Raw genomic sequence first — 18,094 nt, forward strand, 5'->3', positions numbered from 1 at the left:
TTATGATATACAGTGGGGTCCAAAATGATTGACACCCTTGATAAAGATGAGCAATAATTACTGTATAAAATAAATAAGTCAAATACTGAGCTATATTGTATAATAAAAAATATATCTTATTTATACTAATACAATTGCTCAGAGAAAGGGATTTTGTTTAACAAGTCATCTATATTATACATTTTTTTAATGTAGGGGTAGGGTTGCAAAGGGAGGGTATTACTGGAAATGTTTGAAGTTTACCAATAAACTACCAGAATTTTGGTATATTTTAAGGATTTTATGTAATCTATCACAAAACATCTAGTGGCCCTTTTGGGTACTTCAGATTATCACAGAAGGTCAAAGATCATACCCCCCAAGACATGCTAACCTCTCATGTTATTGGTAATTGTGAGAGGTTAGCATGTCTTGGGGGTATGATCTTTGAACGTCATTATTCACGATTCATTCAGGATTATCCGTAATCATGGTAGCATCCACATTAATTACAAAGTGTTTAGAAATATATGATTTACATTTTAGTCATTTAGCAGACGCTCTTTACCAGAGCGACTTACAGTTAAGTGAGTACCTTTTTTTTTAATACTGGCCCCCCGTGGGAATCAAACCCACAACCCTGGCGTTGCAAGCGCCATGCTCTACCAACTGAGCTACACGGGGCCCCTGTGTTATTTACAATAAAAGTGACTCCAAAATTACAGAATACATTATTTACCATTCATTTCTACCATTATATAATCTGAAACACAACCTAAACGAACTGCAAATGCATCCAACAAGTTTGTAGAATCACAAGCTTGATGTAGTCATTGCATGCTAGGAATATGGTACCAAATACTACACTTTTGACAACTTTATTTATAAGAACCTTTAGGGATCTTTAATTTTCACCCCTACCTTTTTGAGAAAAAAATGTTTTACTTGTTAAACAAAATCTCTTTCTCTAAGCAATTGTATTAGTATAAAATAATATAATTCAATTTTTTTTGGGAGCGTATACAGTTGAAGTCGGAAGTTTACATACACTTAGGTTGGAGTCATTAAAACTCGTTTTTCAACCACTCCACTAATTTCTTGTTAACAAACTATAGTTTTGGCTAGTCGGTTAGGACATCTACTTTGTGCATGACACAAGTAATTTTTCCAAAAATTGTTTACAGAGAGATTATTTAACTTATAATTCACTGTATCACAATTCCAGTGGGTTAGAAGTTTACATACACTAAGTTGACTGTGCCTTTAAACAGCTTGGAAAATTCCAGAAAATGATGTCATGGCTTTAGAAGCTTCTGAAAGGCTAATTGACATCATTTGAGTCAATTGGAGGTGTACCTGTGGATGTATCTCAAGGCCTACCTTCAAACTCAGTGCCTCTTTGCTTGAAATCATGGGGAAATCTAAAGAAATCAGCCAAGACCTCCACAAGTCTGGTTCGTCCTTGGGAGCAATTTCCAAACGCCTGAAGGTACTACGTTCATCTGTGCAAACAATAGTATGCAAGTATAAACACCATGGGACCACGCAGCCGTGATACCGCTCAGGAACGAGACGCATTCTGTCTCCTAGAGATGAACGTACTTTGGTGCGAAAAGTGCAAATCAATCCCAGAACAGCAAGTAAGAAGCCACTGCTCCAAAACCGCCATAAAAAGGCCAGACTACGGTTTGCAACTGCACATGGGGACAAAGATCATACTTTTTGGAGAAATGTCCTCTGGTCTGATGAAACAAAAATAGAACTGTTTGGCCATAACGACCATTGTTATGTTTGGAGGATAAAGGGGGACCTTGCAAGCCGAAGAACACCATCCCAACCGTGAAGCACGGGGGTGGCAGCATCATAGTTTTTAGTTTTTGTCATTTAGCAGACGCTCTTATCTAGAGCGACTTACAGGAGCAATTCGGGTTAAGTGCCTTGCTCAAGGGCACATCGACAGATTTTTCACCTAGTCGGCTCGGGGGTTAGAACCAGCGACCTTTCGGTTCCTGGCACAACGCTCTTAACCACTAAGCTACCTGCCACCCTGGCTGTGGGGGTGCTTTGCTGCAGTTGGGGTGCTTTGCTGCAGGAGGGACTGGTGCACTTCACAAAATAGATGGCATCATGAGGAAGGAAAATTATGTGGATATATTGAAGCAACATCTCAAGACATCAGTCAGGAAGTTAAAGCTTGGTCGCAAATGGGTCTTCCAAATGGACAATGACCCCAAGCATACTTCCAAAGTTGTGGCAAAATGGCTTAAGGACAACAAAGTCAAGGTATTGGAGTGGCCATCACAAAGCCCTGACCTCAATCCTATAGAACATTTGTGGGCAGAACTGAAAAAGCCTGTGCGAGCAAGGAGGCCTACATACCTGACTCAGTTACACCAGCTCTGTCAGGAGGAATGGGCCAAAATTCACCCAACCTATTGTGGGAAGCTTGTGGAAGGCTACCCGAAACGTTTGACCCAAGTTAAACAATTTAAAGGCAATGCTACCAAATACTAATTGAGTGTATGTAAACTTCTGACCCACTGGGAATGTGATGAAAGAAATAAAAGCTGAAATAAATAATTATCTCTACTATTATTCTGACATTTCACATTCTTAAAATAAAGTGGTGATCCTAACTGACCAAAGAAAGGGAATTTTTACTAGGATTAAATGTCAGGAATTGAGAAAAACTGAGCTAAAATGTTTTTGGCTAAGGTGTATGTAAACTTCCAACTTCAACTGTAATATAGCTCAGTTTTTGAATTATTTATTTTATACAGTCATTATTGTTAATCTTCATCAAGGGTGTCAATAATTTCGGACCCAACTGAATTCCTACACTGTATTACTAATCTGGTAAACAGTTTATGGTTAGTTAGTTAACCTGTAGTTAACTTGTAGTTGACCTGTACGGTTAGTTAACATTAGTTAACTCTTATACCGGGAGTTAGTTAACCCTAGTTAACTTGTGTAGGTAGTTAACAGCAGCTAACCTGTATAGTTGGTTAACAGTAGTTAACAGTGGTGTCCAGGTGTCCTCCAAAACAGCAGCCATGTTGTACTGCCTCTGTCTTTGTAACCCTCAGTATCTGTTCTGGTGCTCGTAGTGCCACCGGTTGAAGTCGATGTTGAACGCCACAATGCTACCGGATGCCATGCCAGTGATGAGAGTCCTGGGGGAGGGGGACACACACACACAATACAGTATGTTCATCAAAACAATTTACCTCTATATGACCCACTACTAATTAGATTAATGTATTGTATTTTATTAGTTATTTCCCAAACATGAATCTACTTTACTAACATCAACACAATAGGTGTGTGTGTGTTTGTGTATGTGTGTGAGTGAGTGTGTGGTGTGTGTGTTTATGTATGTTTGTGTGAGGAAAGTGACGCTTCTGTATTGCTCCAAGGCAAGTGTGCTTTCAGAACCTTTCACTGCAATTTTGTTGTCTCTATGGCAACCGGTTCTATTTAAAGAAAACAAAGCTCACTGAACTGCGAACGTTCCATTTTCCCAAATGTACCCTGACAAGCATGAAACACACAGGCCCTTTCAGTGTTCTACAGCCTACATACCGCTCTACAACCACACACACACACACACACACACACACACACACACACACACACACACACACACACACACACACACACACACACACAATTGATCCTGTAGTAGAGGCAACCTGACTAGGAGGACTAACAGAACTAACCTCTGGTCGTGAGAGAGGTCCATGGCGCGGACACCAGCATCACAGCCTGGGTAGATGTAGAGTTGTTTGAAGTCACAGGCCTGCCACACCTCCACCACCCCGTTGTCTCCTCCTGTCACCAGGTTCTGACCATCACTACTCAGCATAATGGCCTAGGGAGCACATCATAATAATTATATAATAAGAAATAAAATAAATAACATACAAATAAATAAATAATCATAACAACATCATCTACCTCAAATCACAGCCTAGGCCCTATGTAGTAAACTACTTTAGACATTTAGACCCTAGGCCCTATGTAGTAAACTACTTTAGACATTTAGACCCTAGGCCCTATGTAGTAAACTACTTTAGACATTTAGACCCTAGGCCCTATGTAGTAAACTACTTTAGACATTTATACCCTAGGCCCTATGTAGTAAACTACTTTAGACATTTATACCCTAGGCCCTATGTAGTAAACTACTTTAGACATTTAGACCCTAGGCCCTTTGTAGTAAACTACTTTAGACATTTAGACCCTAGGCCCTATGTAGTAAACTACTTTAGACATTTAGACCCTAGGCCCTATGTAGTAAACTACTTTAGACATTTATACCCTAGGCCCTATGTAGTAAACTACTTTAGACATTTAGACCCTAGGCCCTATGTAGTAAACTACTTTAGACATTTAGACCCTAGGCCCTATGTAGTAAACTACTTTAGAAATTTAGACCCTAGGCCCTATGTAGTAAACTACTTTAGACATTTAGACCCTAGGCCCTATGTAGTAAACTACTTTAGACATTTAGACCCTAGGCCCTATGTAGTAAACTACTTTAGACATTTAGACCCTAGGCCCTATGTAGTAAACTACTTTAGACATTTAGACCCTAGGCCCTATGTAGTAAACTACTTTAGACATTTAGACCCTAGGCCCTATGTAGTAAACTACTTTAGACATTTAGACCCTAGGCCCTATGTAGTAAACTACTTTAGACATTTAGACCCTAGGCCCTATGTAGTAAACTACTTTAGACATTTAGACCCTAGGCCCTATGTAGTAAACTACTTTAGACATTTAGACCCTAGGCCCTATGTAGTAAACTACTTTAGACATTTAGACCCTAATCCCTATGTAGTAAACTACTTTAGACATTTAGACCCTAGTGCACTAGGTTTGAATATTGCTGTCCAGCAATGATTCCCAACCAAATGTACTGAGCTTGAGCTAGATGTAAAAATATATTTATGTTGCCCTATACGTTGTGCAAAGTTGGTGGAATCTCATTCAAAATGACTCACAGCTATAATGGCTGCCAAAGGTGCTTCCACCAAGGGGTGTGAAGACATGCAATCAAGATATCTTAATTAAAAAAAATATATGCAGTACCAGTCAAAAGTTTGGATACACCTACTCATTCAAGGGTTTTTCTTTATTTGTACTATTTTCTACATTGTAGAATAATAGTGAAGACATCCAAACTATGAAATAACACATACGGAATCATGTAGTAACCAAAAAAGTGTTAAACAAATCAAAATATATTTTAGATTTTATATTCTTCAACGTAGCCACCCTTTGCCTTGATGACAGCTTTGCACACTCTTGGCATTCTCTCAACCAGCTTCATGAAGAATGCTTTTCCAACAGTCTTGAAGGAGTTCCCACATATGCTGAGCACTTGTTGGCTGCTTTTCCTTCACTCTGCGGTCCAACGCATCCCAAACCATCTAAATTCGGTTGAGGTCGGGTGATTGTGGAGGCCAGGTCATCTGATGCAGCACTCCATCGCTCTCCTTCTTGGTCAAATAGCCTTGTTTTGGGTCATTGTCCTGTTGAAAAACAAATAATAGTCCCACTAAGCGCAAACCAGATGGGATGGCGTATTGTTGCAGAATGCTGTGGTAGCCATGCTGGTTAAGTGTGCCTTGAATTCTAAATAAATCACAGACAGTGTCACCAGCAAAGCACCCCCACACCACCACACCTCCTCCTCCATGCTTCACGGTGGGAACCACACAAGCAGAGATAATCCATTCACCTACTTTGCGTCTCACAAAGACATGGCGGTTGGAACCAAAAATATCACCGGTCTAATGTCCATTGCTCGTGTTTCTTGGCCCAAACAAGTCTCTTCTTATTATTGGTGTCCTTTAGTAGTGGTTTCTTTGCATCAATTCTACCATGAAGGCCTGATTCACACAATCTCCTCTGAACAGTTGATGTTGAGATGTGTCTGTTACTTGAACTCTGTGAAGCATTTATTTGGGCTGCAATCTGAGGTGCAGTTAACTCTAATGAACTTATCCTCTGCAGCAGAGGTAACTGGGTCTTCCTTTCCTGTGGTGGTCCTCATGAGAGCCAGTTTCATCATAGCACTTGATGGTTTTTGCGACAGTTCTTGAAATTTTCCAGATTGACTGACCTTCATGTCTTAAAGTAATGATGGACTGTCGTTTCACTTTGCTTATTTGAGCTGTTCTTGCCCTAATATGGACTTGGTCTTTTACCAAATAGGGCTATCTTCTGTATACCTCCCCTACCTTGTCACAACACAACTGATTGGCTGAAACGCATTAAGAAGGAAACAAATTCCACAAGTTAACTTTTAACAAGGCACACCTGTTAAATGAAATATATTCCAGGTGACTACCTCATGTAGCTGGTTGAGAGAATGCCAAGAGTGTGCAAAGCTGTCATCAAGGCAAAGGGTGGCTTTTTTGAAGAATCTCAAATATATTACTACATGATTCCATATGTGTTATTTCATTGTTTTGATGTCTTCACTATTATTCTACAATGTAGAAAATAGTAAAAATAAATGAATGAGTAGGTGTGTCCAAACTTTTGACTGGTACTGTATATTATTATTAATTTGTAGAATGTTCTATAATTCTCTTTCACTTTGAAAATGTGGAGTAGGTTCTGTAGATTGGTGGAACCCCCCCCCCCCCCCCAATTGAATACCTTTTTTTGATAGAATTTTAAGACCGCAAAATGTGAAGACTGTGCAAGGCGTGTGTAGACTTTCACTAGGCACATACTGTATCTGTGGGCTTACCCGTGTTGAGTCGTTGACCTCCATCTGAGCCAGTAGTTTTCCGTTGATGCTGAAGTTACAGAAGCGTCCTCTCTCGTAGCAGATGATACAGTGGCCCTCGCTGGACACCGATATGAGGCGGGGACACAGGCAGTTATCTGGGCCCTCCAGGGCCCGCAGCAGGTCCCCTGTTATAGTGTGGACAAGACATGGACCCTCTGGAGGGAGAGCAAGATAGAGTTACACACAAACACGCACGGATGCATGCACACACTATTTCAAGAATGTTACTCAACATTCCACTCCTAACTGAGATATATCAACTATGTACTGTGGCATGTGACATTACAGTCCTATCAGCCAACTCACATATACTATATATACAAAAGTATGTGGACACACCTTCAAATTAGTGGATTCAGCTATTTCAGCCAAACCCGTTGCTGACAAGTGTATAAAATCGAGCTCGATTTTATACACCTGTCAGCAACGGGTGTGGCTGACATACCCGAATCCACTAATTTCAAGGAGTGTCCACATATTTTTGTATATATAGTGTATGTTTTTTTTTATACTGTTACTTCGATTTTATAGTACTTATTTTCTATAGTGCCTTGGGTGCGAGAAAAGCACTTTATAAACAAGATGAATTATTATTATTAGATGAAGGAGATTAAACTGTAGTGCACTTCTTTGGAACAGAGCCCTATGGGCCCTGGTCAAAAGAAGTACACTACACAGGGAATAGAGTGCCATTTGGGACTCAAGCTGTCTCTGCTGACCTTTGGCTCCACTGATGACCAGTCCCAGCTCGGCACACACAGAGACACACACCACCTCATGGTCATGGCCGGTCAGCACAGCTCGCGGTGCCGGGTAGTCACCTGGAACACAACACAATAGTTGGGTTTTATTAACAACATGGCTTGGGATTGTTGCAACAGAGCGCACTTAACTGGAGAATGTACTTATTAGGAGCAACTAAACTCTCCTCTCCTGCCCTCTACTCCCTTTCACCCCCTCTCCTTTCACCCCATATGTCCTTTCCTCCCTCTCTCCTCTCATCCCTCTTTCTTCTCCCCTCTCCCCCTCTCCTCCCTTTCACCCCTCTCTCTTCTCCAGTCCCTTAGAGAGTAGGACCAGAGCAGACCTGTCAGTCCCAGGACAGCGGTGAGGTGAGGTGGCTGATGGGACATGTGTCAAATAAGTCCTCCAGAGAGACCACGGACTCATCCAGCTCACCTGCCCTACAAAATATTAAATCCGCCTGCACTGAGCCCCCCAGCCCCCAAACCCCCAGGGGCTTGAGCCCCCCAGCCCCCCCCCCCCACTCAGCCAGCCAGCCAACACAACCACCCCACCTCTACCTCCCCACACTGCCTCACATTGCGGTAGTATGGGCCGAGCTGGGCCTGAGAGGCAGGGGGGGAATTGAGCTGGAAGTAATTTTAATGACCAGGGGCCTCATTGATCAACAATGCGTACATTTCTCACTAAAGTCTGGCGTATTTGATCACATTTATGTAGAGGGATGGGCAGAATGAGAATGAGCCATGGATAAATGGTAGCATAGTATTTGTTATGTAGCGGGAATAAACCAGTCATGTCAGAAAAGGAGAGACGTCCTGCAATATGATTATGATTTAGGCCTATATAATAAAAGTAAAAGAAACACATTAGTCTACATGTTGCTATGAGATCTCCTTACCAATGGCAAATGCATCTGTTTCATCATTAGGCATATGTTTTAATGTTTTTATTAGCCTACCATTATTATCATTCCTGTGCATCAAACGCCTCCATTTTCCTCAAAATAACAATATTTGCTTGCAATACAGTTGATCAACCACTAGACGTTGTGCATACTCATGATCTGAGATTTGCGTGGAGATACGCAAACTTTCCCGTCAAGTTCAAAATGGATAAATACCAACCTTTGCGGGAAAACTGGCGCACGCAAGGTTTAGAGTATTTTCTGTGCGCTGACTGCGCACAGACCTTTGATAAATGAGGCCCCAGGTGTTTAGGACACATGCAGGATGTACATTAGAGGACACTGTTCTCACCCTGCCGAAGGTTACAACATCTTCAACTCTGTCAAATATGAATAATATAATACTCTCCTACCTAGAGTGCTGTGAACTGAAGTCTGACAAAAAGTATTATTGTTAATCTTGAAATTGTATCATAAATTATGACTAACTGCTTTATAAATAATACAACTAAATAGCTCATATAGGTAGCTACTGAAGACTACTATGTGTTTCATCAATAGTGAAGAACTGATTAAATGTTCACTCTGAAAAAACTGATATCAAACAACCTGGTTTGATTGATATGGAATATGATTAGTTGAAGTTCTCTCCATAGAAGTAACCTTCCTTTGTTAGGGAAGGTGCACAGTACAGTAAGCAGTGTGTGTGTGTGTGTGTGTGTGTGTACCATGGGAGTTTCTCCTGCAGTATAGTGCCGTGGCCCCCTCTACTAATTGGAACAAACCAAGCTGAAATTCTTAATTAGCTTCAGTGAAGATAATGAGAAAACACTCACCTCAACCACAGCCCCATATGACACCAGTTCATGCACAGTACACACAAATACAGTATACATACGAACACGCACACACACTCTTACACACACACATACACGCACACACACAAACACACACACACTGTTATTATGTCCAAGACATACACATGGTGAAGTGTTTGTTTTGAACACAGATAACCAGTGAGTATGAGGAACAAAGTGTGAAGAGCAGCAGAAATCAAATCACACTCTGGAGCTGAATAGCAAGACATCTGGAGTATTTTACTGGAAAGCAACACACACATATAGGTGCATATACAGTAGATGCTCCTCCCTGTCAGGGCTGGTGTTATAGGCGGGCCCTAGAGAGCCTGGCCCGCCCTTTCCCTTCCAAATAAAATATTGAAATAATGATCATTTATTTGACCGAGATGCGCGCCGACAGAAAGATGCATTAATCTCAGATAAGCATCCGAGCGAGCAAAACAGCGCCCCTCTGTCTCTGTATGTGTAAACCATGTATCTGATGCTGTCTGACAAAAGGAGTATGGCATGTTATACTTTTTCTGGCCAGACAGCATCAGATACATGAGCTACATACACAGTTGTGGTAAAAAGTTTTGAGAATGACACAAGTATTGGTCTTCACAAAGTTCGCTGCTTCAGTGTTATGAGATATTTTTGTCAGATGTTACTATGGTATTCTGAAGTATAATTACAAGCATTCCATAAGTGTCAAAGGCTTTTATTGACAATTACATTAAGTTTATGCGAAGAGTCAATATTTGCAGTGTTGACCCTTTTTTTCAAGACCTCTGCAATCCGCCCTGGCATGCTGTCAATTAACTTCTGGGCCACATCCTGATTGATGGCAGCCCATACTTGCATAATCAATGAGTTTGTCAGAATTTGTGGGTTTCTGTTTGTCCACCCGCCTCTTGAGGATCGACCACAAGTTCTCAATGGGATTAAGGTCTGGGGAGTTTCCTGGCCATGGACCCAACATTTCGATGTTTTCTTCCCCGAGCCACTTAGTTATCACTTTTGCCTTATGGCAAGGTGCTCCATCATGCTGGAAAAGGCATTGGTCGTCACCAAACTGTTCTTGGATGGTTGGGAGAAGTTGCTCTCGGAGGATGTGTTGGTACCATTCTTTATTCATGGCTGTGTTCTTAGGCAAAATTGTGAGTGAGCCCACTCCCTTGGCTGAGAAGCAACCCCACACATGAATGGTCTCAGGATGCTTTACTGTTGGCATGACACAGGACTGATGGTAGCACTCACCTTGTCTTCTCCGAACAAGGTGTTTTCCGGATGCCCCAAACAATCGGAAAGGGGATTCATCAGAGAAAATCCCTGTACCTTTTGCAGAATATCAGTCTGTCCCTGATGTTTTTCCTGGAGAGAAGTGGCTTCTTTGCTGCCCTTCTTGACACCAGGCCATCCTCCAAAAGTCTTTGCCTCACTGTGCGGGCAGATGCTCTCACACCTGCCTGCTGCCATTCATTTTACATTTTAGTCATTTAGCAGACGCTCTTATCCTGAGTGTATAATTTTTTTTTTTTTTCATGCAAGCTCTGCACTGGTGGTGCCCCGATCCCGCAGCTGAATCAACTTTAGGAGACGGTCCTGGCGCTTGCTGGACTTTCTTGTGCGCCCTGACGCCTTATTCACAACAATTGAACCTCTCTCCTTGAAGTTCTTGATGATCCGAAAAATTGTTGATTTAGGTGCAATCTTACTAGCAGCAATATCCTTGCCTGTGAAGCCCTTTTTGTGCAAAGCAATGATGACGGCATGTGTTTCCTTGCAGGTAACCATGGTTAACAGAGGAAGAACAATGATTTCAAGCAACACCCTCCTTCTAAAGCTTCCAGTCTGTTATTCTAACTCAATCAGCATGACAGAGTGATCTCCAGCCTTGTCCTCGTCAACACTCTCACCTGTGTTAACGAGAGAATCACTGACATGATGGCAGCTGGTCCTTTTGTGGCAGGGCTGAAATGCAGTGGAAATGTTTTTTGGGGGATTAAGTTCATTTTCATGGCAAAGAGGGACTTTGCAATTAATTGAGGGAGCGCACGCGCCTGAGCACGCCAACCTGCTGAGTTGATACAATGTTGCACTTCACTAGTGATAGCTCAAGTCAAGACTGATAGAAAGGGAGGCAGACAGGCGGAGTAGAGAGATTAATGCGATTGAAAGAACCTACATTTTCATCCGGACATTTTCTACTGTTTTTATTTTTCGGCTTTAGGCCTATGTATTTTACTTAGTTGATGATGGAAGTTATTGGCCTACTGCTGCATTGGCTATAGGCTATCTCTGAGTTCCATGCTCTAATTTCTTTAGCTGCCAATGGATCACGGTGTATCAATGTGTCCATATGGCAAAGGCTGGTGCTCTTGCATTAGTTACATTTTTACTTTGAGATTTTTTGCATTTTATTTCAGATTTTTATGATTAACTACATTACAATAATTTTAAGAAACTAAAACGTTATTATTGAAGTAAAAGTGTTCCACGAAAATGCGCATAAAAACTGGCACGCAGATAGGTCGAAATAATAGGATAAATTGTTATCTTCCCCTAACTTGAAACTCACGAGCTGCCTATAGTCTTTATTATGACACATGAACAAAATTGGGGAAAAAACGGGCTGCCTATAGAAATCAAATGCCAGTCCAACTGATTCGTTCCGGCGCCAGCCCTGCTACCTATCTCTGTCCATTATTCGATAACAATAATGGAAACCAGGATTTTCACTGCTGATCAAAGAATGCTGCTTTTAATATAATAATCTACCTTTATAAACTCCAGCTCCACTATGAGGTGCTGTAATTCATTTGAGCTGATATGAAGAGCTTCCTCTCTCTACCCTTGGACAGAGGGCAGCTACTTGCTACAGCTCATGGACAGGACTGTTACACTGTGTTTGTGTATGTCTGTCTCTCTGTCTGTCTGTGTGTGTTTGTGTATGTCTGTCTCTCTGTCTGTCTGTGTGTGTGTGCATGTGAGTGTGTGTTCTGACTTACTGTTGTTGGGGTTGTCTCCTATGATGTGGTGCCGTCCGCTCCAGTACCACAGTAGCAGCGTAGCGTCTCTGGACCCTGACACGATGTAGCAGTCTCCCCCGATGTAGCTCTCTGACCTGGCCAGACACGTCACCACGTCCCAGTGGCCAAACACTATCTGGGTCAGCTTACCTGCAGGACAGAGAGAGCAATATAAAGTAATGTAGATGTACTATAGTAATAAGGTAGTAGTATTATAAGGTCTGTAGTATTATATGGGTTAGCTTACCTGCACAAAGACAGTATTATGATATAAACCTATGTGTGTAGGCCTACTGTGTGGAAGTAATACAGTGTAATATAGTAGTAATATAGTATTACAGTAGTATAGTAGTAGTATTATGGTGGTACTATAGTAGTAGTACCATGGTAGTTAGTATTACCTGTCTCGGTGGAGTAGACTCTGAAGCTCTTGTCCCAGAAGCCACAGACCAGGATGTAGCGGTTGTCGGCGGTAACCACGAAACAGTGTGTGTTGATCTGGATGCTCTGATCCACCAGGTCTGTGATCTGACGCTTATTACTCCCAGAGTTGTTGGCTACACCCACACACAGAGGGATAACTTAGTTTGTATTCAGTACAATGGTCTGGCCTGTCCTCAGGGTAACACTCACCAATCAGAGGGTCCATCTCTATGGGCAGGTGGTGGGCCTGTTCTAGGGAGTAACCTGGCGCTCCTCTCAAACCTGGAAACACACACACACATTACACATGTATGTCACACACACAGGTACGCACGCGCACACACATCCCACACACACACCCTGAGCACCTGCTCCATGGTCAGAGGTTGGTTCATGAATGTTTCCATGAAGCTTATTGATTTCACTTCCTGACTGTCAGGCTGAGTAGAGCTATGATCCCCTGGAGGGAGACTGGAGGGCAGAAACACAGCAGCATGCTGGGAATATGAAGCCCTTAGTATTCTGCTCATTATTGTTGGAACCCAGAACACTTTTCTTCTCTCCAACAGAAAAACATTGGAACTGCAGCTGTGGTCATTAACGACAGAATGTTAGGCTCCACTCTGGTCCTCAACTCGGTGTGTGTGTGATGAGTGTGTGCTCCGGTGACAGATGTGGAAGTGTGAGGAGAATGTGGTGCAGTCGCAGCCTAATTTCCCAGTAAGCTTTGCAGCGACCCTTGACCCTGAGGTGAGTTTGGTTCCTGAGAAGTGTGTATTTGTGTGTGTTTGCGTGCGTGCGTATGTGTGTGTGTATGTGTTTGTGCGCCTGCGTGCTTGTGTGTGTGTGTGTTCCTTGGAGCATTGGTGGGTAATGTTGTTCACACATGCCTGAGGACCAACATGTGGAAGCACTCAGACTCTCTTCACCTGACCAAGGGGTGTAGCATGGTGGGTAGATATGATGTAGTGGTAAGGCACTGGTCAAAAGAAGTGGACTATATAGGGAATCGGGTGCAATTAGGGATGCAACCATGAATGACTGTGGAGATGGTGCTGGCTAACCCTGGTTTGTCCAGACCCAGGCTGCTACAGACCCAGGCTGCTACAGACCCAGGCTGCTACAGACCCAGGCTGCTACGGACCCAGGCTGCTACGGACCCAGGCTGCTACGGACCCAGGCTGCTACGGACCCAGGCTGCTACGGACCCAGGCTGCTACGGACCCAGGCTGCTACGGACCCAGGCTGCTACGGACCCAGGCTGCTACAGACCCAGGCTGCTACAGACCCAGGCTGCTACAGACCTGAACAGCTGTAGTGTGTAGACGTACCCTGGTTGGTATAGAGGGGTTTTACAGGGCCACTGCAGTGGTAGGTAGCACATGTGGTGGAACACGCAATTAGTTTTACAAGAGCATGTGTGTTCTGTTGCCTATGAGTTTGTGTGTGTGTGTGTGTGTGTTTTCTGGCCTGTGTTTTCTGGCCTCTGTGTGTGTGTAGTCCACTCACCGACGGTGTTGTGCCAGCGGTTGACAGCGAACAGTCTGCTGCAGGTGACGGTGACAGCGGCAGGGACAGAGAGGTGTGGCAGGGTGTTGGCTGCTACGTGTGTCACCGGGGAGTTGGAGGGGAACTTCAACACCATGATCACATCCTGCTGCATCTGGTCCTTAAACATTAGAGGGCTCTGGGGAAGGAAACACTATTGAGCAGAAGAGAGAAGAAGAGAGGGGGTGTGGAGAATGGAGGATGGAGGGATGGAGGAGGATGAGGAGAGAGAAGGGGACAGAATGGAGAGAGGTAATTAGTGTGGAGGTAAAACAGGTTTCAGACACAGAGGAGCTGCATGTACATGGTGGAGGAGGATGAGGAGGAGGAGGGGTGGAAGAGGAAGAGGAGGAAGGGAGAGGGCAGGGAGGAGGAAGAGGAGGAGGGGAGAGGGTAGGGAGGAAGAGGACAGGAGGGAGGAGGACAGACATACATACAGACATACAGGCAGACAAACATACAGACAACAGACAGACAGGGTTTAGAAACATGAGATGGAACTGTTGTTTATAGTACATGAAACATCAGGGACATGGGTTGTCCATCCATATACATGTATCTTCACTTGCAAGCACAGTCAGGGCAACATTTTCCTAGTGCTAAATAATTTAGGTAATTTTTGCACTTTGCACAATTCTTTTGCACTACGAAAATGTGGCCCTCAGTTTAATTGACTGTATGGGGATAGCAAAAAGAACTAAACCAACAACACGTCAGATAGCAGCTGACTGCTGTGGTAGAACTAGGCCAGTAGGGGGCACTCTTCCCTCTGCTCTACACAATAGACACATCAACTCCTCATTCAATGGAGCCATGGGAAATATGTTGGTAGTAGTTATTTTATAGTACTGAGTAAGGCATTGGCAATGTTATGGTTTTGATATTTAATGGGGAAAATGTTTGTAAAATGTAAATGTATTGTCTGTGTTGACTTCTGATGCTTTCATTGCAAATTTCAACTTTTTAGTGCTGGTGCTTGCAACCTGCTTGAATACAGACATACATGAGAGTTTAAATGAGGAGTGGGTACAAGGAGTGGAGAACATGGTAGAGAAGAGAGCATAGAGAAACCTATTGACAACATATTCTCTCTCCCACCATGGAGAGATGGGACTGCCACACACACCACAAACACAACATACAAACACACACACACACACACACGACTGCACAAACGCGCACACACAAGCACAGACACACTTGCATGGACACAAACGCACACAGATAGACTGAGACGCAGTGGAAATAATTTTTCCAGCATGCCGTGTGTCTCACCAGGTGCATGGCCGAGCTGCGAGGAGGATGTGGCTCGATGAGCAACTGAGACGGAGTCTGTCCAACAATCAGAATCTGCTGCTCCATCGCCTGAGGAGAGAGGAGAGAGGGAAAGGGAGGGAGATAGGGAGAGGAGAGAGGGAGGATAGAGAGAGAGGGGGGGAAAGGAGAGAGAGGATAGAGGAAAGAGAGAGAGATAGAGAGAGGGAGGAGAGAGAGAGGAGAGAGAGAGAGAAAGAGAGCGAGAGAGGGATGAGAGAGAGAGAGAGAGCGAAAGAGAGAGAGAGAGGGGGAGGAGAGGGGGGAGGAGAGAGACAGAGCGAGAGGGGGGAGGAGAGGGGGGAGGAGAGAGAGAGGAAAGAGAGAGAGTGAGAGACAGCGATAGAGAGGGAGAGTGAGGGAGAGAGAGGGAGAGACATCGATAGAGAGGGAGAGAGAGGGGGAGAGAGGGAGAGAGAGGGAGAGACAGCGATAGATAGGGAGAGAGAGGGGGAGAGCAGGGGAGAGGGAGAGGGTAGAGAGAGAGACAGAGAAAGGGGAGGAGAGAAATAATAGAGAGAGGGGGAGACAGAGCGAGATGAGAGGAAGAGGAGAAAGAGAGAGAGAGCTGCTGTCACTACTTATATTCATCAAAGTGATGGGTCAATGCGTTACTTGACAATGCAAGCAAATCCCAACTCAGCCGTGCCTCCGAGGAGGGGCTTAGAGGGAGGAGAGGGGTGCACACCCAATACGCCTGGGTGCTCCCCCTCCCCCTTCCTCCCTCCTCAGCCTGCAGAGTCATCCAAGTGTTAGTATGGAAGAGACAACCCTTTCCCCATTAACATGCTTCAGTTAACCATTCCCATCCCCAGCCCGAGACCCTCCACACTAACGCTAACCTGGACTGACATGATGCTAGGGCTGCAGCAGGCCCCACGTCCATGTTATTGTGCCTGGAACAAAGGCAGAGAGCAAACACACACGCACACACAAATCACACAAAGTACTAGACAGTACACACCACTCAGTATCTACAGCTTCCATTGGCAACCACATGCCACAGTGGGAGCAGTGTGTTCTGGGTAGAAGGTGATTCTTAGCCAGAACCGTCTACCCACAACCCAGGGTCACTTCCCATCATGCATAGCACCAGAGAGGTGAGGCCCCCTGGTCAGTTGAACATCGTGGGGTGCCAGGGGATGTTTCCCGCAAGTCATCGGGCTGCGAGCACATTTGGCAACCATTATCAGTCAGTGGTTCTTTACTACGCAGTCCGTCAAGTAATAACCTAGTCCCATTATAGCTATTTTAGGTGAGGGCTGGGGTGAGGGTCACCAAGTCTGTTCACATAACGAAATCCGATCCAGAGATTTGAAAGAACCAGAGGGCCATGTGGAAAACATCAGCCTTTCTTCTGACCATTCATTCTATTCCAGAACACAGAAGAAAAAAATATTTTGGTTCCCCCAGAGAACCTTGACTGTGTATAACTGCTCTTTTCTACAGGCAAAGAAAGAGTGTGAGCAGAAAGTGCAGAGAGAGAGGGAGAGAAAAAGAGAAGAGAGCAGAGAGAGAGAGCGAGAGAGAGAGAACAGAGTGATTGAAGGTTATCTGAAGTGTTTTCTCCCGACCATCACAACAACATGCCAATAGCTCTAATCCTCTCTGCGCTCGGTGTGTCAGAAAGTCACCTGTATCTCAAACAGCCATCTAGAAGACTTAACAGGCAGTTCATTTGTTTATGACCCCCACCTGCTTCAAGGCCCTGCCTGTCTTTTGGCTGATAAGTGACACATTTGTGTAACTATCTGCTGATGTAGCTCCCAGCAACAACCAACCTGCCTGGATGAACACACAGGTATATCAGCAGCTATCACTTGGACTGGGGGGCAGACAAATGGATGGACGGATGGGCGGGCAGGGGGATGGACAACAGACAGACAGAGAGACAGACAGAATAGTGTGTGGTATAGTACTGACTCATCGTACCTGGGTAGGGGAAACTAACTAACACCTGTTCGCCAGGTATGCATCACTTTTCACTCACAGAGAATGAATGCTCCACACACCAAATCAAAACGGATTGGTCATACGAATAGATTGTGTTTTTCTGTGTATTTGAGATCAGACTTTTCCTCTGGAAGTGTGATGACTGTGGTTCTTCATTATCACACAATTCAATTCTAAAGGATCAATAAGGATCAACATTGAAGCACAAACGTTAACCAAGGCACCCACACAAAGTCAAAATATATGTTTTGAATTCCATCCTTTCATACACTATTAAAACCTTGTTGTGAGGTTATGAAGTTAACATGTTATGACGTTAACATTTCCCATTGTCATTGGAACAATGTAAGAGACTTTGAGATGAGCCAGTGTGGATTGGCTGTAGGTAATCCTTTCACCACAGACAGAGGTTAGCCTGAAGGGTCTCTGTGAATGACTGTCTCTGAGTTGACATGTGAACTACTGTATGTAGAAGTACATCGGCTTGTCTCTAACAATGTTGTCACAACCACAGCTACCATCACCAGTAATCTGTATATTTTAAGGT

The 18,094-nt window shown here is 43.9% G+C and overlaps 1 protein-coding gene across 2 annotated transcripts in view; it reads right to left on the minus strand.

The window, feature by feature from the left end:
• Positions 1-3,061: 3,061 nt before the first annotated feature.
• The window catches only part of LOC311101415 (neurobeachin-like), a gene marked incomplete at both ends in the record, with an annotated part of 295,001 nt that continues 279,968 nt past the window's right edge, over positions 3,062-18,094 (minus strand). For both annotated transcript variants that reach the window (XM_084142549.1, XM_084142550.1), the window contains 9 exons: positions 3,062-3,152; positions 3,699-3,850; positions 6,746-6,942; positions 7,507-7,608; positions 12,289-12,459; positions 12,711-12,866; positions 12,943-13,014; positions 14,242-14,434; positions 15,556-15,645. In XM_084142549.1, the coding sequence (XP_083998675.1) occupies positions 3,062-3,152; positions 3,699-3,850; positions 6,746-6,942; positions 7,507-7,608; positions 12,289-12,459; positions 12,711-12,866; positions 12,943-13,014; positions 14,242-14,434; positions 15,556-15,645 (1,224 nt within the window). The remainder of the gene's footprint in view (positions 3,153-3,698; positions 3,851-6,745; positions 6,943-7,506; positions 7,609-12,288; positions 12,460-12,710; positions 12,867-12,942; positions 13,015-14,241; positions 14,435-15,555; positions 15,646-18,094) is intronic.

The sequence above is a fragment of the Coregonus lavaretus genome (assembly GCF_964263955.1).
Source record: "Coregonus lavaretus genome assembly, chromosome: 26".
NCBI classification, from domain to species: Eukaryota; Metazoa; Chordata; class Actinopteri; order Salmoniformes; family Salmonidae; genus Coregonus; species Coregonus lavaretus.